This window comes from Malaya genurostris, chromosome 3 (assembly GCF_030247185.1).
Source record: "Malaya genurostris strain Urasoe2022 chromosome 3, Malgen_1.1, whole genome shotgun sequence".
Taxonomy (NCBI): Eukaryota; Metazoa; Arthropoda; class Insecta; order Diptera; family Culicidae; genus Malaya; species Malaya genurostris.
Window position 1 is genome coordinate 301892522 of NC_080572.1, and position 23732 is coordinate 301916253.

General features: G+C 37.5%; 1 protein-coding gene across 5 annotated transcripts in view; it reads right to left on the reverse strand.

Annotated features, from left to right (window-relative positions):
* Window positions 1-4499: 4499 nt before the first annotated feature.
* LOC131439439 (lysophospholipid acyltransferase 6) overlaps window positions 4500-23732 on the reverse strand; it is a 95509-nt gene continuing 76276 nt past the window's right edge. For all 5 annotated transcript variants that reach the window (XM_058610435.1, XM_058610436.1, XM_058610437.1 and 2 more), the window contains exons 3-6: window positions 22702-22925; window positions 14829-15171; window positions 14453-14591; window positions 4500-6330 (exon numbers count right to left, since the gene is read on the reverse strand). In XM_058610435.1, the coding sequence (XP_058466418.1) occupies window positions 5081-6330; window positions 14453-14591; window positions 14829-15171; window positions 22702-22925 (1956 nt within the window). In that variant the 3' untranslated portion in view covers window positions 4500-5080. The remainder of the gene's footprint in view (window positions 6331-14452; window positions 14592-14828; window positions 15172-22701; window positions 22926-23732) is intronic.

Here is a 23732-nt window from a genome sequence, read left to right on the forward strand (position 1 = left end):
TATAAAATTTGGTACAGTTATATCTTGGTCTTCAGAAATAGTCATAAAGGTGCTGTTCAGAGATAGTTGTAATGGTATTTGTATGGGGGTGAGAGCGTAGCAACTATCCTTAACAGGGGTCTTGAAAAAATTTATTTAATTTGACGAGAATCGATACTTTTTGAAGACCTTTAACCTTTTTGAAGACCATAGATACTTTTTGCGCAACTTAGGGTATTCGTGTGGGGTGGATGTAGTACGTCCCTCTAAAAAGGAGATATACACCCTCATTCTTGTTTACGGCCGTATGCGATACGTTCGAAAGTATAGCAAATTCGTATTCCCGTTTACGTTCGAATCAATCACACTTTTAAACATCATACATGCATAAAAACGCCCATTCAACTTTAAACTATCAGTTCTGGTACAGATTTGAGTTGTAAATAAAAATCTTTGATATCATTTGTTATTTGACTTGTTTTTTTCACTGATTTTGTATCATCATGTTTGCTTACGTCCGTATCGACCATACGACGAACACATGCTTTCGAACGAATGCGAACAAGCCATTCTTGTTTTCACTCGAACGTGTACGTACGCGACTCCTGTGCAAAAGAAGGATCGGTAGCACAGGTAGTTTTTTAAGGAAGATTCCAAGCATCAAGGAAGTGACGAATGCTACATAATAAATAAATATCGTACTCAGGACCAATTTTATTCAAGTCGGTAAATGAAATTTTCAAATTAAACTTCGTGCAAAGTAAAAAAAAAGCATTTGATATTGCAGTCCGATCAGTAGTATCTGCGAAAAATATGTTGTATTTTTCTTGCAATTTTGTCATGTTTTCAATAGCCTACATATTTATTTCATTGGTAAAATCATGCATTTAATATAAAAAAAATCATGTTTACCCATGGTGTATTTTCCATAAAGTACTTAATAGATGCAAAATTAATGCGTAAAAACTTTGAACCTCGCATATATTCAAAGGCTCCCCACAAAAAACAGCATTTTACTATACTGCTATGCTTTCTAAATGATTTATGCAAAACACAAATTTATGATATGATTACAAATCACCTTTAGATTCGAAAATAATTTTGTTAGAGATCGGTTAAACTTTTTTCAATGTGTTCGAATCGTTGATTCGCAACATGAAACTGACGAATCGAAACCACGGCATTTCGTCTATTCGTCCGTAAACGGGAATGGGACATTTCGTTCGTACGAATGATGTTCGAACACACGTTTCGTTTGAAACTAAAATGGCATACATTCTAGCGTTTCGCATATGGTTAATCACATGAATTGGACTGATTACATCAAGGCTTAGCATTTATTTTAAGAAGTTTACTGATATTTGAATATTTTGTGGCAAACGATTCGCGTTCGAATTCATTCGAGTGAAAACAAGAATGGCTTTTTCGTATTCGTTCGAAAGTACCCGTTCGTCGTATTGCGGATACGGACGTAAACAAGAATGAGGGTGATAATGTTTGTAACGGCTCAACTCCGGAACTATTGAACGGATTGCTATCAAAGAAGCTCTTCAGAAATTATCATTAGAACATTTTTAGGGGGGAAAGTGTGTAGAAAGTGTCCTTAACATGGGGGGAGAGGGTCAAAGACGAAATTTGAAGAGAATCGACATTTAGACTAGAAGGAGGGGTTTTCAAAAAAAAAATTTTATCTCCCATTTTTTATAAAATAAGAGAGTGACAAGAATTGCAAGGTCGTATTTTTCTTTAAATAATTTCAAAAGATCTGGTTCCATTTTGCCGGGGAATTCAAAGAATCTTTGTCTGCCTATGAACGTGAGTGTATTCCAGTCTCAGCATAACTACAAAACAACTAAACGAATCGCCACCAAGTTTGACACATGTACCAAAGGTGGGAATCGATATTTTTTGAAAAGCACAGATACTTTCTACACTACTCAGGGTAATCATGAAGGATATCTGTAGTAAGTTCACTGACAAAAAAGAAGTTAAATAAAAATAGATTATAAGGTTATTTAGAGGGTGTGAGAGTGGAGTAAGTGCCCCGAACATGGAAAGTGAAAGGGAAAATTGATCGGGTTTGACGAAAAATTACGAGTACAGTATATTTCTAGCAACTGAGTGAGGTTCACAAAAATATTCACAAGATTGAGGGGGAATTAGTATTCTCAACATTGATCTGAATTGACGAAATCATACAACCAATGTGTATTTTATTATGTAAATTGAAAAAACTGTCAACTCAAGGTAATGGAAATAAGTTTACAACAACATTTGTATTAACTGAATCGTTATTCCATAAGTTTTCCTCCCCCATGAACGGCCAAAATGGTTAAAGCCTTGGTAAAATAATTTATATAAAAATGTTATTCTATATTACGAATGTAGTTATGATGTTAAACAACCTTGTGTTATAAAATAATCATGTCATAAAATTTTTATGCAGAGGAGGGAGTAGCAAGTGATTATATCCATGGAAGCCAAAGGTATTGTAGATCGATTGTGACGAGGAAGTACGGACTTACGTTACAAGCACATATACATATGAAACTCGGAGGTTACTAAGAAGGTATTTATAGAGAGAAAGGTGGTTTAAATGTTCCTAACATAAGGGTTCAAATATAAAACTGACCCAATTTGTCAAGAATGCTATAAAATTATGATTATTTTGAGATCTGAGATGGGACACTGATCATTCGCAATCTGAACATGAACGGAGTATTGTTCAATCGGTTGTCGTCTAAGTTATGTTTCACTACAATCAAAGTATTTCATTAATGTCGTTTTCGTTTTTAAATTGCACTACACCGGTGTAGCGAAAGCTGCACCTAAACCGTTCGTTTTTACCAATTGCACTACACCAGTGCTACACTGTTTCTGCACCGATACCACTGGTGTAGCACTCATCAAAAGTTTGGTGTAGCTCTGTGCAATGGAATCGTTAATTGTAGTCAATGGTTACTGTTTATGTTTTCGTCATTTTTGTCCGTTTATTCATGCCTCAGTGTAGCACTGCACCGGTGTAGTGCAAATTAAAAACGAAAACGCCATAAGCAGGACAACTTCGATAATTGTTTTCGGCCTTCCCATCACGAAGCATTTCCGAGCAACGCCGGGTACTTCACCTAGTGAATAAATAAGTTTCAAACTACCCTAAGGAGGGTTGAAATCGGCTCAGTCAACTTTGACAACTTTGCGAAAGTTGCATTCTGTAATTCGATCGAGTGATGCTTTTGTATGGAAAATTCGAACTCGATCGAGCTACATAATGCAAATTTTTACATTCGTTCGACAAAATCTGATTCAAGCCAAGTAAGGGGTGAATACTTTAGGGTCATCTCTAATTTCGTTAGTGTTCAAAAGTTTTAGCACATCAAATAAAGTCTTAACGCAAAATTTGAGCTGAATCGGATATGGATAAAGGAGTGCCGCCTGGCCAATGGTTGAAAAATCACGAAGGTTGGGCTTTTGACATAAAACAAAAACTTTCGATTTCCGACAATTCATGTAACTTTGACCGGCACCACCAACCCATATCTGATTTAGCTCAATATTCGCATACACACTTAAAACCGATTCTTGATCTCGGCATAATGAAATGCCGAATTATATCGGCAACACAACATTTTACTGACTATTCAGTAATTAATATGCTCTTTTCCGAAAATAGTTAAAGTAATATGCTGATATCTCGCTAAAGCGCGTTCTTTTGCTGAAGTTATTATTATACTGAACGTGTCAGTAAACAACAAATATACCGAAATCAGTAAAACCGTTTGCCGAGATTTCGAACAGCGACTAAGCTTTTACTGAAACTCGATAAGACACTTGTCATACAATGTATCCTTTCGATTTTTCAAAGCATCACATCGCCATTGCTCGTGGAACTGGAAATAAAGTGGATTAAGGAAAAAGATTAGTAAATTTTGTGAAAAGATAAGTAAAATCAAAAACTATCTAATTTGCATATATACTTATAAGTATCCGCTTTTTTCGGGTAGAGTAACAAATGTCTTTAGCCGTGATGTTTTTTTTTTAGCACTCGTTTGCTGAATTAAAATGAATATCAATAAAGCACCCCTTTTACCAAACTTTTGTAATATTTATTTCATACAATAATAAATAAAAATCCATCTTTCTTTCGATTACTGACGGCTAGGCAATTCTTGATTCCATCGTGATAACTTTTGCCGAGCTAACAGCAAAATTTCTACTGACAAGTTCGGCAATAGTTGACAGTTAATTGAAGTGTGTAGGAACTTTTTTCTAGGTGCTTACACCTTTGAGCGTAGAATATAAAACAGATGGGACAATTTGACTTAATATTTTTTCGAAAAGTTTTTGAACAAACTGCCAGATTTTATTTTATTTTCTTTAAATATATGTGTTTATAAACCGTTTGGTAGCGAAAAGTCTAAATTGACCGAAAGTAATATGGGACAATTATGCGTAGAACTGTTGCAGAATCGCCTCAGAATCTAATGTTCTTTCAAATTCACCCAATGACGCAAGTAGCTTGGTTCGCATATCACGCAGCAGTTTATTTTCTTTTTTAACTTAGATTAATTTGTGTGATCTGTTTCTGTTTTGTGTGTTTGTGTTTTTTTTTCACATACTTTTTGTGTTACATGTTAATAACTAATAACTAATCTCTTCTTAATAACTTGGATCTTCGTAATTAAAATTCATCCTGTTGTGTGTTTTTCTTAGCATCATGCTCGACCTCGTTCTGCTCACGAGTATGCTTCTAAGTTGCGTTTGCTTGTTCAATAAGATTTGATCATAAAGTTAGGAAATATCTGGTTACCGTTTTAATCACTATAGACTTAGTATTTATCTCATCTCTAAAGCGAATTTTTGCGCACACCTATCGATTTGTTCACTTGAATTTAGTTGTTGTATTCTAAGGAGCATGCTTGAATCTAATAAAATGGAGATAGAGAGAGAGAGAACTATTCGTCTCTGTACGGAAAAAAGTGTTTTATTCATCTTGTTCCCGATGCGCATCGGCGTCTCGGCAAGTGTCCGATCCAATATCAGCAGGATATATAATTTAGGCGCCTTCTAACTCGACGTGGTTGTCGCGATGGCTGGAAGAATATTATTTGGCATGGCCATTACTAAGAACAGCCGGCAAAACATTTGCCTGCTGCACGGCGGCATTCAATGCGTCGATTTCCTTCTTGATAAAGGCATCGACTCCACCGCTTACGCTTAGATGATCGGATCCGTTGTGATTTTTAAGATCAACCATTGCTTTGTTTTGCTGACGCTTGCGAAGCGTTTCGGCCGAGATGAAAATCTCGTTGTTTTCGTTCATACGCATGAGGTCGTCTTTGAGCTCAACGATTCCAGTAACGGTTTTATCTATCAACTCCTCGATGTTGCGTGTCTCCTGTTCGAACTTTTCTTTGATAAGATTAGATAGATTATCACTTTCCCTCTCAGTCTTACTGGTTGCTGCTACTGCGGGTGTTGCTGGCTGGTCGTGTGATTCCCCGTCATCAACGTTAAGTGGTGTAGTGGGGGCACTTCCGTTGAAGGTGGTGGTTCCATTATGTCCGGGTAGATTGTGACCTGCTAATAAGCGAAACCCGTCGCAGGTGGTTGTGATCCCTACAGTCGAATAATCACGGGTGGAATCGGTTACACGGTCATTGGCAACAGCAGTAGTAATGCTGGCGGTGGTGGCAACTGGGGACAAACGTTTCCGTTCGCCTCGTGGCATGAGTTTCGTTAAAATTAATACAGTGATCAAAGCGACTAGATGAAGGCACATAAAAACATTCAGGTACATACGAAGACTAGCCTTAAACTCGAGTAAAACGAATGGAAATGTGGTGTAACCCATAAAAACACGCGTAACAAGACAAGTCAGGACGTCGTAGAGTATCCGCATGAATGGCGTCTCCTGGAAGCGATCGCGGAACAGCTTCCGTGCGACACGTGCCGACATCACGATGAACGCTCCGGTCGCAAAGGTAATGTAGTATCCGGGATAGAAGCCATGCCAGAGTGCACTCAAGCTGAACGTTAATACTGTGCCATAACGCTTTGGAACGCGCTCGAACACCACCATCCGTAACCATCGATTTGTTCCGGTGTTCCATGAATTTATACAGTTGCGGAAGTTCGTACCGAACTCGAACGCCCACACGTCTATGTTGGACACCATGTCCCAGCGTGGCGTGACGCCATCTTTCTCGTAGCCGTTGAATCCGAGCCCCGAGTTGTTGCAGATGGCATCCGATAGCAGCCAGGCGAAATAGTACTTGAATCGGACAGCCGTTGTTGCCATCATCATGTACCAGAAGGAATAGAAGAAACCGGTACTTTCTATAAAACCGTCATCTGTAAAAGAGAGAAAATATATCAATGGTTTTAGAATGGAAGATACAATTTTGAGAACTTAGATTGCAAAAAAAGGCCAGTAGATAAAATCATTGATTGTGGTTTTAAGGAACAACCAAGATTTGTGCGAAAGTAAAGGCTTTTTACTCAACCCAAAAGTTCCACAGTATCTGAACAATATCCAATTTCTTACTGCTTTGAAATACACGTGACACTTTTTGGCAACAAATTCTGAGCTAACTTTCTCCCTGGTTAAAAGCTGAACAAAGAGATTTGTTCTACTGCGTCGAGTGAACATTCAAGTGTGTACAAGTCCTTAAAGCAGACTGTTCAGAATGCTATTCATTGGCTCTGTATGCTGCGAATGCGAATAGAAGAATCAGGATACTGGTGAGATCGTTACTTAGAGATATATAATTTCTCTTTTTTTTTCAATGTCTTACTAAAAATCGGGCTAGACTAAACTCCGTCGATTATTCGGGGTACGTTTGATGAATGGATCTATTTTTCTTCGGGTGAAACGCTAAGTTTAAGGAACAAGACACTTTGCAAGCGTATGAGTGTCAACCATGTGTGCGTAAAAACAAAGTACTGCGTTTTTTTCCTGATTTAAATCAATAAATCATCCATAAGGTTGAAAAATAAACAAATAAGTTCATTCTGCTTAGAATTGCAATTAAATAAAAGCAAAAATCTTAGTCTAAAACACTTTTTCTGAAAACTGCTCGAGAAAATTTTTTTCAGTTTCTGCTTACTTTCACTAACACATTTGATTCGCAACGAACACATTCCTATATGGAATGAATTCTCTTGCAGAAATTATTGCGAAATAAAGATTTACGTATCTTCTATTACTAGTCCCGCAAAATAGGAATCTTGATTTTAACACGCGAAAGGCAATGCATATTGTTTCCATTTTCCTTCAAACATTGGTGAAAAATTGATCAAAACTGATATTTAATCCAAAAAGTCAGGCTTAACATTCGTTTGAGAATAAATTATTGCTAAAAAAAATTGTCCTAAACTCAATCGTTCAAGCCACTTTGATAAACTGATTGCACTGCATATATAAATCCAGACTGCGAAGATTATTCATTTTGGTTAGGGAGTAGATATCGACATTACTTCGTATCAAGTAACACGTTGTTTGTTCGATTGATGACGATCGATTGATATCTTCCAAGACTGTCTATTGAAAAAAAAAAAAACAAAACGTCGGCTGTCCGGAGTTTTACGAGTTGCGGAAGAAATTTCGTATTTTAGTAGGAAGCACATACAGGGTTGTTACGACAAATTTCAAAATCAAAATTGAAATTTAACTTGGTCCTTAACAGACGATGCGGGTTCGAGAACAGTTTATGAAATATTATAGTCGAACTTGAATTCAAACTTTTTGCGACTAAAATAGATGACGCAGCATTCAGAGGCATTTAAAACCATTTTGCTGATTTTACACCAATTAGTTAAACTTTCTAACTGTTCTTGTAGGTACTCTGAGTCAGCTACAGATTTGATTATATGAAACATTTGAAAGTCATCGACGAACGATAGTTTCATACACTTGATCGAAAAATTTAGATCGTTGAGATATAGTAAAAATATAAACGGTCCAATGTGACTTCCTTGAGGAACTCCAGAGGTTACAGTAACTGGTGAAATTGTACAGTCTCTTATTTTCACTATCATTTCACGACCAGCTAGATATGATCGAAGCCAATTCAAATATGTTCCGTTAAATCCAAGTCTATTTAACTTGTAGATCGTTATGTTATGTTTGATTTTGTCGAACGCAGCAGAGAAATCGGTGTTTATAAAATCTACTTGTAGATGTGCTTGTGAAAAACATATGATGAAGGAAGTTTAGGTTACTAAATTTGTGGAAGTGGAACGCTTTGGTATGAATCCATGCTGAGTCTTAGATATGCAATCAGAGCAACTATGTGTTATAAAATTCAGAATTATAATTTCAAACAACTTCGATACAGTGCAGAAAGCAGCAATTCCACGATGGTTGGATACTATACCCTTGTTACTTTTTTTTGTCGTGAATACGACTAACTTTACTATAGGGGGGCGTTTTCTAAATTTACACTGAACAAGAATAGGTAGAACTTAATCATGAATATCTCTTGTTGAACTAAACCCAACAACATATTTTTTTCTTCATGCTATAAAAAATATGATTAGCAAATTGTGATATAGTTTTCAGTGGCATCAAATAACCACAAATAACTCAAAATCATAGTTTTCTAAAATGTTGGGTATCAACGAGTACCAAAGATTTGATACTTTTTCCATAGAAATTCTTACTCTGGAAATTAAGAAAGTATGCAAAGTTCACACAATACCTTATGATCAGAAAAGAACCGGAATTTAATTAAAAACGTGCTTAATCCACCTAGCAGTGAGATGATACCTATTTTTATCAATCCGCATGTGTTTTTTGCATGAATATTTTTCGGTGTTTCAGTTTTCATGACATTTTTCTAATGTCAGTCGTTTTAAGTGGCAATTTGAGATTTTAATCACTCATTACTCTGTAATGTCGAAACTGCAAATCGGATCGAATTTGAATCTAAAAGTGTAACAATATATTAAGCATTCCTTGATATGTCGAAATAATTTTCACTTTAGAGTTTAGGGCAATTTAAGGTACTTCCAGAGCCGATATTCAGGAACCAGCATAACCCAAACCGATTCGTATGGTCATATGACGAATAAATTGCAATAGTTTTGAGTCCAACTTCGAAGCTTTTCGGGATTGTCATCTTCTATATCGCTTTGAATTTTAAAAATTCATCATCCTACAATTCCAGAATCGGAAGTCAGAATTGGGTGAAATTGGATTTATTTAAATTTGAACTTTTGTTTCCGAAATTCGATTTGGCTTTTTTTGAGAAAACGATTGAGCTTTGAGAAACGATTCGATACTGGAACCGGAATTCGAAATTCGGTGTAGCCGAAGTCAGACAAATTCACCTTCGTAGCTGTATAGTTTACATTCGTTTCAAAATGTTTGAAAATCAATGTAGACATCTTTGAGGAATCGTAGTGCGAATTAAATTTTTGGGGGCCTTCCGAAACGAAAACTGAATACAACCAAAAATGAAATAATTTCATTTGGTTTGGGGTCACCCTGTATCTCCGAAACCGGAAGTTGGATCTGACTGAAAAACAAGATGTTTTATAGAATCCCAAAACTTTTCATTTGAATCTTAGATGATTCTTTGATTTCATTTGAATCTTAGATCGGTTCAGCCATCTACGAGAAAAATGAGTTAAACAGTTTTAATTCCGTTTCACATATCATCCTGTAGTTCCGGAATCAGAGGTCGGAACCAAACATAATTCAGGAACTTTGTTTGGGAGTATACAACTTTTCATATGAATCTGAGTTTGTAGAAAACGGTTGAGTCATTTCCAAAAAAAATTGAGTGAAATTATTTGTCACACACGCATTTGCTGATCTCGACGAACTGATTCGAATTGTATGTGGATGTTATGTTCTTCCAGCATTTATTGCTGTAAGTAGTTTAAATTACTATAATTATGGAATTGCTTTCAACTCGAAAATTCTGCCATCATCTGGTTTGCGTATGTCATATTCGAACGATTATGTTGCCAAAAACGAACCGTGCTAAAATCGGTTCGAGGCAAAGTATCATACTGTACACAGTCTTTTGGGTACTTAAAACCAAATGTATGTAACAGTATAAAAAATCGTGTGTTGCTCCCAAGCATTTCTTTGCCAGACAGCGCTGAAAACTTCTACTGCTGGAATAGGGGAAAAAGTCGCTTACACAAAAATTTCGATATCTCCGTTAAAAATGGACGGATTTTAACAATCTATGGCTTGTTTAATAGGTATTACCGTGCGAAATCTAAGTCTGAAAATATATTCTGTTTTCAAGGTCAATTGTGACAGATACTGTCAAAAATCTGAAAATTTTGACATAAAACTTCGTATAACTCAAAAAGTATACATCCGATCTCAAATCCATTCAATAGCGTTCTGGGTGACGGGAAGACCTTTCATTTGCGACTAGTTTGATCAAAATCGGTCCAGCCATCTCTGAGATCTCGACCTCTTAGTTGACAACACACACACACACAGACATTTGCTCAGTTCGTCGAGCTGAATCGATTGGTATATGACATTCGGCCCGGGGAATATTTTTCTAAAGTTTTTTATATTCATAAAAAAAGGTAAAATCGCGAAATTTCAATTTTTTATAAATTTCTTTATTATCGCCTTCAAAGTACTCTCCTCCTGCGGCAATACACGCATGCCAACGCTTGATCCAATTTTCCATACAAGTTTTATAGGCCGCCGAAGGTATGGCCTTTAGTTCACGCAGCGAATTCTCTTTTATGGTCTCTATGGTCTCAAAACGCGTTCCCCGCAATGGCAATTTGAGTCTGGGGACGAGGAAAAAGTCACACGGGGCCATATCTGGAGAGTACGGTGCTTGGTTGATGATATTGGTTGAATTTTTGGCCAAAAACTGCGACACAACCAACGCTGTGTGAGCCGGCGCATTATCGTGGTGTAAAATCCATGAGTTTTCCTTCCATAAGTCTGGCCTTTTTTTACGAATGGCCTCACGCAAACGACGCATAACGGCCAAATAATATTCCTTATTAACCGTCCGGAAGGAATTCATAGTGCACCACACCACGAATATAAAAAAAAACATTCAGCATAACTTTGATTTTGGGCGGCCAGGGATCTCATCATGATCCAAGCTTGTACGACCACCTTTGAAGCGTTTATACCACTCGCATGCCTGTGTTTTTCCTAGACACGATTCACTTAAATCCATTTGCAACACAAAATTTGATGCACGCACGTTGTTCTAAATTTTCATCCATTATAAAAATCGCCACACGAAAATATTTCAACTTCTTTGTATAGACACCAAACAAAAACTAATCGTACGATATGCGTCAAAATTTGACAGAATGTGTATAAAAGTGTTGCCAACGTTGAGAGAATAAAAGTTTACCGATTGGACAAGCGCGGGAATTTTAAAATGAAAATTCCGGTTCTTTTTGATCCTAAGGTATATCATCTTCCATTTCAGATATCAAAAAGTGTCAAAAAACACCATGGCAACTTTTGTAAACCGGAAACACATAGGATTTCTTCCATATTTGAGGAAAAAATCCAGAACGCAAAGAGCAATTGAAAATGTTGGATAGTGGAACCAACAAACTTTTAGAACAATTTCTTATCACTACGGATGGAATTCTGTCGGGCCCAGCACTAGATGAACGTTTTAATTTTTCTTCTCCGCTTCTTTTCTTGTCCAACTTCGCTTCGTACGCCTGTCGCGCAAATTTTGCTTTAAGAATGAGATTTTCATCACAAACAAAATTTGTGATAATATTATCGAAAAATAGCATTCCATTAACAAAATTCTTTGCATTACTGAATGTGTTCTCACTGAGACGATATCTTCCATCAATATCTTTGAGTGCGAAGATCTTCTTTCGATTTTCGCATTAGAATGGGACAACGCAAGCACACATATCGAAAAGTTTTTGTAATTCCTGGTAACAGCTATGCTTAAATAGCGATGTGTACAACTCGAGGTTGGAGAGTATAAAATTGAAGTTTTGTCCACTAAAGAAAATATTTACTAGAGCCGCATCCTCGTAAACTTTGGTTTTATCAAATTCACCCTTTCGGTCAGCTCGATCTGCTGGCTCGATTGCTAAAACGTTCTCCATCTCAATTTTTTGGGGTTTCATAAAACTCACAAGCTTCAAAAATATGTAAGGATTTTTTTTCGCGAACAAATGCCTAACAAATCTGAAAAAATGTTTCTTGCAATTCGCGCGAAATCCACGCCATCGCATCAAAATCTGACCAGAAACCGCGCGAAATCCGCAAAAATCGCGAAATCCGCGCTACCGTAACAACCCTGCACATATTAATACAAAACGCAATAAAATTTCAACGTATTCTCGGTAGCCGGCTACCCAGAGCAATAAACAGATGATAAGATTATTCGAAAATTTACTAACAAACAACCCCTTCCGGTGATGCATGTGGAAATGCAGAGGAGTCCTCGGTTTCTAATTGCAACATGTATTGATCTAACAATCCTTCCATCCAAAGTAGATCTGCACTCGGACGTGGCTGGCGTCGGTATAGATCAGCATGCAGGAATTAGTGCAGTTTACACAATGCGAAACTACGTGAAAGTTGTTTCAGAAAGACATTTTGCAAGCAAAACCGGTTCTGGTCAATAACGGAGTAGCAACACAAGGGTGGTCTCTAATGCTAATCATAATAATCTATCTAAACAAAAAGTAGCTGTCATTTTCAGATTCGTTGCGCTTTAATTTTTTATCATTTTCATATACTGATTTTCAATAGAGAATTTTAATACCCCGATACAGATTTTTCTCCTGAACAATATAGATTTAAAATTACGAAATTGAACAACTGTGTGTTAGGCGGTGGCATTTTCTTCTTCCGTACCAGCACATACTGATGGGGACCGGTTTTGCATTGCCATTTTGTATGGCGGTTCGAAAGTTTTGACACTCATCGTCATATAATTTCGGAACCGGAAGTCGGATCTGGATGAAATAGTGCAGTGTCTTTTGAGACAGCTTAAATTTGAATCCAAATTTGCGCAATTCGGTTTGACCGTTGCTGAGAAATCGAAGGAGTTCCGTTTTTGGAGCTCCACTATTATCGGTGCTTTTGGAAGCGGAAACCGGGGACTACTAGTACCGAAGTAAGTTTGTATATCCACTAACTAACAAGATCTGCCAACTAGATGAATTTAACAGTAAGTTTTAGAAAAATTTGCACTTCGCTTGTGAAAAATACTCTTCATGAAAAATTTCCACTTACGCTTTGCTTCTGTCCTTCATTTAGTACCAAGTGATTTAAGTTTCAATTGGAAAAAATTTAAATTCAAAATCCGGTACTTAAGGTCTGAGGACAGGGGGCCACGTGTTGAGTTTTAAATCGACCACGTGGCTCGCTCAATTCCCTTTGCGCATCGTATTTCTCTTGTACTCTCTTGTATATGAGCAAACTGTACCGGGTTGCCAGCATACATTTTATTATTTTGATGAGAAGTTTTATCACATTAATCTATCGTATGGGTTGGAAATTACATGGATTCCAATGAACAATGAAAAAATATTCAACTTTCACAAAGATTGAATGTCTGTGTGTTTGGCAGCCTTTTCGAGCCAATTTTATTTCTCTCTCCTTTTTCAGAATGCTATTAGGAAACCAAAGCGAAAAACAATGGTGGATGCATTGAAACTGACTTTGTTTCGCCGAAAAATACAAGACTTTATTTTTATCGCGATAACAAATATGTTTTTTATGTACTAATCGCATCTAAACTAAATGATCTAACCTTTGTCACGGTAGATTTATGATACAAGCCTTCAAAGCCGAGATATTCTATGAACAAGTAGAAGTATGCATTTCCGAGCGTTCCAATTTTCAGCAGTTCTTCAGTCAGAAAAAATACAACACGACCGCTAAACTCAATGAATCATTCTGAAAATTTCGCAGAATATTCTCAACTAAATTTCGAAGACATTGTCAGGTGGGTTTTTCTATATTCTGCACCGTTTCCTAGAAAATTTAATTTGAAACGGGAAAATAGCAAAACACCTACCACTTCACGGTACTGTCGGTACTCCGCCCTTAAGGGTCGGATAGTACTGGAAAGGTCATTCGAGAAATAATAAGTTCTGCAAAAGGCCAGACCAGAAACAAAAATCAAAGCAGATGTTGACGTATCATTCGTTAAACAAATCTGTTGGCAAATAGAGAAAGATAAGTCTTGCACTGATTGTGGAGATCAGTCAATATAATGATAATTTAGGTCGGAGACACTGAGAGGAATGCGAAAAGTAATGAACGGTGGTCTTATCTTCATATTTCTCTTATCTTGGACTATACAAGCTTTGCAAAACAATGGCGCATAAAATTCAAGAACTTAACATGTTGATATTCGGTATAACTTTGTTCATGAAATACTGACAATTCGATTAACGGCAAAGCCATCGTGAGCATGGTTAGAGTTTTATAGATCGAGTAGTTATTGATTGCAATAAATCTGAATCCAACTCTACTTACCTTTCATGACCTTGATTGGATATATAGTGGCGAATTTGACGAATATCAAAGCACAGACCAAACTTGCGATCACCTTTTTCACGACAACTTTTACCGGTGACGGTTCATGTACGATTTTCTTATCAATATCGTATTTGCCCTGTAAGAAAATCCACAATGAGCTTTAACTGTTTCGAAATGCTTTAATTACAATATTACAAATTATGCACGAGAGAGTGAGAGAACCAGTTCCAGACAACATAAGCTTTAGAAATGTGGTACGAAATTTATTAGCTTAGTTGCACTGGGACCTCCTCTCGGTTGTTGCATTATTTATTTGTACTCGACCGACAATGCCGAGGAATTAGTTGTTTAACTTTGCCGCAACTAAACTTACATTTGATACGGCCGTTTGTTTCAGGATGTGATAGCCTTCGATGAACTCGATATAATCTTTGTAGAAAACCAAAGGTCCAGCCATCAGGCCTTGGAAGTGCAGCGTGTAGGAGAAGAACTCCAGTGCCGAGGGAAGTTTCCGGATTGCGTGCTGCTGCTGACTGTCGGTGAGATCATTTATCTCCCGCGTGAAACCATCGTGGATGCTGAATGCCAAGCTGGTCACCTTCTGGGTAATAATCATCAGCGGACCGGTGATGTCCAGTGAGTACGATCCGTAATCATAGTACTGCCGGTGCAAATGGATACAGGATAGATACGCCAGGGCGACCACCATGACGATTCTGTAAAGAGACACACATTAATTGTCGGTTTAATAGAATTACAGAAGTTATAACAAATACAAATTATAATACGGAATGCTTCGACAAATTTTCAAGGACACATTTTGCATCGTGCGGTACACTGTCCGAGTGACAATGTACTTTAACGAATTCTCTATAAAACTAGCAACGCTGAAGGATAAGAACAAGTTCACCATAGTTACTGTTTATTATAGTGAAAAATAAATAAACAAACAGTTTTTATCTGATAATCAAGATTACAAGCGAAATGTAAGTTAAACAATTATCTAGAATGGTTAAGCCACCATGAATATTTTAGGTTGAAACGAACTGATAAATATGTTTAACACTCGCGTTCGCACATCAGTTATAGGAGGAGCCGCGTGGTTGATCATGAATCATTGTAACGAACGTTTTTTTTTTGTTGTATACCATGCGTCTCCATATTTCAAAAGAAGGAGCCGCACGGAATAAATAGATCTCACGCCTAGGTGAACGACTTCTACGATTAAAACCGGAGTAAAATGAAGATATACAAAAACGAGACATGGTTCACTACTAGTTTTCTGTTTATTACTAATTACAACAATGTACTGTGAAGGTAATTCATATCGTGATTAATAGAACTAGCGGATTTTATATTCGATTGTATTGATATTTGTAGATTCGTGGGTGTTTGTGTTGATTTTTCATCTTTTGTGCTAGTGCCGGCGATATTTAGACTGATTGTTGCAATTTAATACAGCAACGATAAACATAAACAAACAAGTTTGTTTTGCTCCGTAGCAACTAGCATAAAGCGTTGCCAGAAACGATCTCCTTCCACATTTTCAAACTATCGCAATGAAAGCCAGATATTAGTTAGGCTTACTTGTTCATGCTGTGAACCAAACATGGCGGTTCGTTTGTATGGGACCGAGGGGTATTATTATTTGTATCACCAATATAACACATCACTCAATAAGCTCTGTGACTGACACACAGACGACAAATCGGTTATATCGAATCGTAAATTGAATTGCGTGATATACTGAAAGTTGATAAAAAACAACGTGTTGCTAATTCTGAGCAGTGTTTGGTCATATTTACAAGTAATAAATTAGTTTGATGGATCCAGATTTCGTCCATTGTCTCATATCGATTTAAAACAAACTAATTTCATTTAGGGGTTTTGGTACCTCATGGGTACCGGTTTGTGCAAAAGTACACATGACTTATTTCAATTTTTTTTTTTACGTTTCGCCTTCGGCTCATCAGTGCAATTAGCAGATTATGTTGATCTGCTAATGCCACGTCACGGATCAACATAATCCGCTAAGCAGACGTAAAGTACTTGCTATTTACAAGTCATTTTTTTTTTACACCGAGGTGTAAGGTCTTTCCTGACGTCCCGAAAGAACGAAACAAACTGACGGTATTCTGACCGCCAACAGGTTGTAGTTGTTGGCGGTCAGAATACCGTCAGTTTGTTTCGTTCTTTCGGGACGTCAGGAAAGACCTTACACCTCGGTGTAAAAAAAAAGTGACTTGTAAATAGCAAGTACTTTACGTCTGCTTAGCGGATTATGTTGATCCGTGACGTGGCATTAGCAGATCAACATAATCTGCTAATTGCACTGATGAGCCGAAGGCGAAACGTAAAAAATTCAAACTAATTTACTCCGAAATCAAAACGATCATCATCTGAGTGGACTGCAGGCGGTGAACCTCGCCCGAATCGCCAAAAAACAACAGTCAGCTAGGAAGGTTAAGGTTTCATCATTTTGTGATGTAGAAGGTATAATCTTTATAGATTATTTTGAGAACGAAAAAAAAAACAATCAATAGCGAATACTTAATAGCGTTGTTAGATCGTTTGAACGCAAAAATCAAGGAAAAACGATCTCACATATGTCGAAGAACAAAAACCTCTGTTTTCTCAAAACAATGAAACGATTAACAAATCGATGGCAACGATGGTTAAATTTAACAAATTACTCTTAGAATTACTGCCTCACACACTGTATAGTCCAGATCTGGCCCCCAGTGACTAATGACTATTAGCTGATGCCCACTGATAAGAAATTCAACTTATATGAATAAGCAATTACTGAATGTGAAGCCTATTTTGAGGCAAAAGACAAACCTTTCTACAGGTACGGCATCGAAAAATTAGAGAAGCGTTGGAATGATTGTATTGCTCTTGAAGGATACATTGATGAATAGAAACGATTTTTGGCAAAATGTTTATGCAGTCATATTATAACACATGGGCTGAAAAGTCCCAGGGCTAACAAAGACAACACGATATTTTGGTTCAAAATTAACTTTCATTAACGTAATCTCCATCAAAAGCAACGCAATCATTCCAGCGCCGCTCTAACATTTTAATACCAGTTTTGTAAACCGATTTATCTTTTGCCATAAAATAGGCCTCAGTTTCGGCGATAACCTCTTCATTTTTTCAGGTGTGTGAACAGCCAGTAGTCACTGGGAGCCAAATCTGGCGAATACGATGGATGTGGAAGCAATTCGAAGTTCAATTCATGTAGTTTTGCCATTGTTTTGATTGACTTGTGACACGGTATATGCAATTTCAGCCTTCAAACGCTCCAAAATCGCTATAAAATATTCGCTGTTAATTCACTGTATTTCCTTTCTCAGGATAGTCGATAAATATTACTCCACGCACATCTCAACATACCGAGACCATAACCTTTCCAGCCGATTGTTCATCGGACGAGGTTCACCAGTTGCTGTCCACCCAGGTGACGATCGTTTTGTTTCCGGAGTGAAGTGATGTATCCATGTTTCATCCATTGTAACATAATCGACACAAAAATTCCGGTTTGTTTCGTTTGAACATGGCCAAACACTGCTAAAAATCATCAACACGTTCTCATTTTTGGTCAACAGTGAGTAAACGCGGCACGCACTTTGAACAGAGCTTTCTCATAGTCAAATGCTCATGTAATATGAAGTCAACACGTTCTTTTGATATCTTTACGATGTCAGCTAACTCACGCAACTTCACTTTTCGATCATTTAAAACGATTTTGTGGATTTTAACTGAAAAAGGTGACTTTTTAGCCCATGTTTTATATTTGACTCGGATCGGGTAATATATTTGACTTCTCCCAAATGCACAGATCAACCCAAACATGAGCAGATGCTGAATTGTAGATTTTTGAACTTAGATAGAATAAAAAAACTCTTTTTAATTCACCTAGTGGTGTGATAATTCTTTTCTGTTGTTATTCAAACAGTCTCATTGAACTTTTTTTTTCGTTGCGATAATTCCTGACACTGCTGATTTTTAACACAAATTCATTCAGATTGTTTCAGTTAGTTCAGCTTGATCATTCGACACTGTTTAGAAAAATGTGCGAATGGAAGGAAAACGCGTTGTGTCGGTTACGTCACTTATACCAATATATCTCCGGAACCGGAAGCCATTTGATCTTAGAACTTGATTCACAAACCAATAGAAACTATCGAATGAGTCTAAGTTTGTTCAGATTTAATCAACCTTCCCCGAGAAAATCTTTAAAAAGGTGCACACTCATACACACACATACATTTTCATATCTCGTTAAGCTGAGCCGAATGGTATACAATTGTAGAGGTCTCAGAAGCTCCGATCAAAAGTCGGGTTTTCGATAGTAAATATACCTTAGTTCCTAAGCCATTTCTGTTCGTTAACTCGTCGTGAGAAAGATTCTGAAGGTGGGAAAATGGATTCCTCGTGAGCTGAATGATAGAAAGTTGGAAAAGTTGGCCTGAGTGCCAAATTTCACTTTCTAAGTATGAAACAAACCAGGGGAAGCAGTAAATAGTAATCGCTACTGAAATAAAATGATGAGATAGAATCCAGTATTACTCGAAAAACGATTAAAATCCTCCGGAAGACGACATAAAAGCCATTTTGCAGCAAGACAACAGTTATGAAATCGCTTCAAAAAATGAACAGTTGTTTCAACATGGTATTCGTGAGTTGATGGAAAGATGGAAAAATTTATAGCCTTCGAAGGCTACTAATTGGAATAAGGTATCTCGAACCTATTTTTTAAAATGTTTTACATTCCAAAAATCCAGCATTATCACCTGGCACATCTAGAATGCAATCGTACTTTGGACGAATTATCTAGCTTTTATCATCACGATTCGCAGTGACCACCTTTATTGTAAGTCGACAGTACGGTAAATTTTGACGAGAATCTTACTTTACTATGGAACGCCTTTCCAAAATTCATCCTATAGGTGAGAGATACATTTTTTGATTGTGAAAATCTCAGATTTTATTTAACGTATCAACATATTTTTTTCCCACATCTTCGGAGATATGATTAGAAATTCGTGATAGAATTTTCAGTTGTCTCATACAACCACAACCACAAGTAACTCGAAAGTAAAGTTTCCTAGAATGTTTGATAAGTAAAGAAGGTGAAAATTTGGTGATTCATTCATTCAAGTCTGCGTAGTTGACTCGATCAGTTCAGAGCAGAATCCAGGTCCAGAATTCAGTTCTGAAATTCTGATTCAGAATCCAAGACCAGATCTTCATATTTGAGTTCCTCGTCCGGGCCAGAATCGAATTCCAGAATTCCAAAACAGAATTCAAGAACTTGATTCAGAGCCAAGATTTTTACACCAAAATCTGGATCTGAGATTAGGAGCTTGATCATAGACCGGGATTGTCGTGCTAAATATCAGAACTAAATACTGGCCTTGGATGTGAATTTTGAAACTGAATTCTGGAACATCGAAAATCAGGATCATAGTTCTACAGTTCAGAACTCGATTCTGAAATGCATTCCAGAATTCAGTTCCAGAATGCAGGCCTGAAATTTGGTTCAAAAAATTCAGTTCTATAATTCTAGAAGTGGTTCTGAACTCAGGAACTGGATTCTTGATTCTGAAGATTTTTAAACTGAATTCCGGATCTGGACACTAGCAATAAATTTCGAAGCTGAAATCTAGGCCCGAATTTGAAATCTGAATTCTGTACCGGTATTCTGTTATAAAAATTCAACTGTAGAACAGAATACAGACCCATAGTTTAGTACTAGGAATCAGGTTCTGAACCAGAATCCTGGTCTCGAATTCAGTTCCACAACACAGGTTCAGTGATCAATTCAACAATCTAGAATTAAATTCGAAAATGCTGCTACAGAATTCAGTTCCACGAACTCGGAAACTTCAGAATTCAACTCCAGAATCTAGCATTGAAGTTAAGAATTCAAATTTCAAATTCAGTTCTAACATTCGGTTCAGAAATCGAGGTGCAGAACCATCCATTTTAGCTTAAGCAGTGTGCCTTAATAAATTATATAATTGAAAAAAAAAAACCATAAATTTTTTTCGTTTTCACGTCATCCGGTTATGTCTCTGATGTTACCCACCCGCTTTTTCCTTGTGTTTAAGTTCGATCCACGGATGTAGCCGGCTTTATCAGCATGCTTGCGACATCTCGGACGGAGAGATTGTGGTTCCTCTGGTCATTCTTTTCGAACGTATTTGCGACCATTGAATCTCGGTTTTGCTGCGTTGGTTTTACTTCGTTAGTGTTGGTTGATTTGACTACATTCAGAAATTTCACCCACTTGAAGTGCGAGTAGTTTGGATTGTCGCGATGCACGAGCAAAAATTTTAAAGTTTCTGTTGCTTCGATACTTTTATCACAACTGATGGGGCAAATATAAAAATCAATCACGTAATTATGAAGTTACTGCACATATCGATTGGAAAAACTGAATAACGTATGCTATGTCGTATACTGACAGGGAACGGGAAAACGAGAAAACATTCTCCATGTTAGACAAAGCTCAAAACAGCGTATCGTAGTCCTTCTAAGGCGGTATACCGATATAACAAAAAAACTTTCTACTTTTTTATTTATGACTTCTAGTCAGCAAGGATGTGAAGATAAAGTGCGGAAAAGTGAGATGTGACCAGGGTCATTTTAGGTAAGCAAAAGGCACAAATCTCCAAATATCAAGGGGAACGTGCCATTTGAGCCAATTTGTTTTGATTCCTGAAGCAAAAGGCCACTCGCAGCTAAACTTTTACCTTCTACCGGAGAAGTCGGACTGCCGATTCGGATAGAAAATGGTACCTTTACCTGTAGTGTAGATGTAACAGATCGTTGTAAGTGAAAACGAAAGATTAGAGATTGGATATTCCCTTGTAATTTTCAATACATTGGATGAAATTTTTTTATTAAACCTATTTCGCTTCATGATACTTTAGGATTTGGTCCTCTGCACGTCGAGCAAATCTGTCAATTACTTCATTAATAAAACCGCTTCAAAGTTGCAACTGAGGCAGCAATTCGTTTTCAACTGCCATAAGCACAAGTCACTGAAGTCTCTCCTGAAGGTGTGGATACTAATTCTCACCGAGCCAAACGTGACAGAGAGAACAACAAATCTCAGAGCTGAGCTGAATAATTTCTTCGCTTCTTGCATCTGTGCAGTAATTTATCTGCTCGGGAAAGACATTAACACAGCGACAAGAGATACTTGAAACCTGCTTTCATCAAATAAATAGAGAATCTAAAAAATAATTAAATACGCCTGGGGATGTGCCCGGGTTGGCGGTTCCATGCATATGGCGGTGGTCTTACAAACCAGTTGTCGTATGTTCGAGTCCCGACCTGTAAGGATTCGTTGTGTGAGTAGAATCGTAGCACCAGCCATGCAATGGTTCTGTAAACTCTGAATCGCCTGCGAAGTCTGTTAAAAACAGAAGGTCAAATTTCACTACAGGAATGTAATACCAAGGCTTTTGGAGATGAAGTCAAATCCTTCAATTTGACCGGTTGTGCAGTGCACGAGGTGCACACGATGACGAGACGCCATTGGTAGAAGGTAAAAGTTTAGCTGCGAGTAGTTTTTTGTTTACTTAAAATTACCATTGTCACGTCTCACTTTTCCACATTTTATCTTAACATCCTTGCTTATCGTTAAGTACTATAATATCCAGAAAAAAGAAACAAGAAAAGAGAATAAAGAAAGGCACAGGTGCAAGATACAACCATCCCAACATTGGAAGATACGGCAAACTACAGTCGACTGGACATGTAGCAAGACTGGTTTACACGAAGCTCTGCAAAGAAGCAGGAAGATGTTGTCGACTAAGTGTGTGCATTCGAGGAAGAATGGAGAACGGCGACCTAGAAGATAAACATAAACTCACAGAGAACAGACATCCAAGTAGAGATTTAAATTTGTGTAAGAAATTTAACGTTTGTTTTAAAAAGAGCAATCACCGTACAGCAATTCTCCCGTAGAGATGCTTCGAGCAGCCCAGTAATCCCTTATAGGCTGTTGCGTTCGAGCTTTCATACAATGGTAATTCATGCATGCAAACTCGTGCGCAACGGTGATTTTTAACGGATTTTTACACAGCTTTTTTGAAAAAGTTCGTACTAGCTTGTATGTCTGTTCTCTGTGATAAACTGTCACGCACTGACGAATCGAAGACGGAACGTAAAAAAAAAGTAACTCCGTTTTCATTTTCGATAAAAGTTTGAAATATTTCTAAACTTACCGTTGTACGATTTGCGGGTTTTGTGTGCGTATGACGACATAACAAACGGCTGGAAGTCCGGCAATGTGGATGGCTTGCTGTCCAAAGCAGAAATATCCGAAGAATAGTCCAATTACCAGCCCGATCGCATGTCGGGTACTGGCTGTTACCTTCGACGGATGCAAATAGGAACGGAAGACTGACGCTAGGATCAGTGCCAGAAACTGTGTGATGAGGAAGTTGACCTGAAAGTGAAAACGAGAAAAAAAAATTAAACCGCTTAGTTCGTGAATATGATTGGTTGGAGAGGGAGGAATCAACTAAGCAAAACACCCCCGGTACTAAGCAACAATAAATGGCAGTGTGTTGTCACGGTAGAATGCGCAATACAAGACGCGTCCTCCATCGACGTTGATCTCAATATAATGAGGGTTTCTCGCGCGCTAATAAAAAAAACGTGACCCGAGCAAAGTAACTAAAACAAAGCAAATGGTGTGATGTGTACACTTGTACCGTATATAAATCTATATACGGCTCAGTGTCGTATTTACATCGAATCAGCAGCAAACTTCAAGTACTAAATAAGAAACAAAAATAACAACAAGCGAAACGATATAAACGATTGAAAAAAAATTACGGTAAGCGCATCCAATTACTTCTTCTCTGTTAAATACACTGAGTCAAAGGATGCTATGAAAATAGGTGCATTCAATTCGAATTTAGCTTTTGTTATGTCACAAGTATTCCCTTTTTTTTCAAGTTTGCTGCGATTGTATTTCTTATGATCAAACTAAAAATGTATTGGTTCCGATTACAGTACAAGCCATGAATTTAGGTCAAATAACCAATCGACCCCGGGTCACACAAATAGATAAATTAATTTTCAAATCAACCCCCCTTGAAGCTCATTACACCGAATCTAGCATTTGTGCGAACTTTGACTTTATTCGGTATTGCGTATCTGCATTCAACAACATGTGAGGTGAACGTACGTACGTTGCGGGGATCATCAAATGGGGCCGCCGGGGAGCATCGTCCGCTCGATGAAGCTA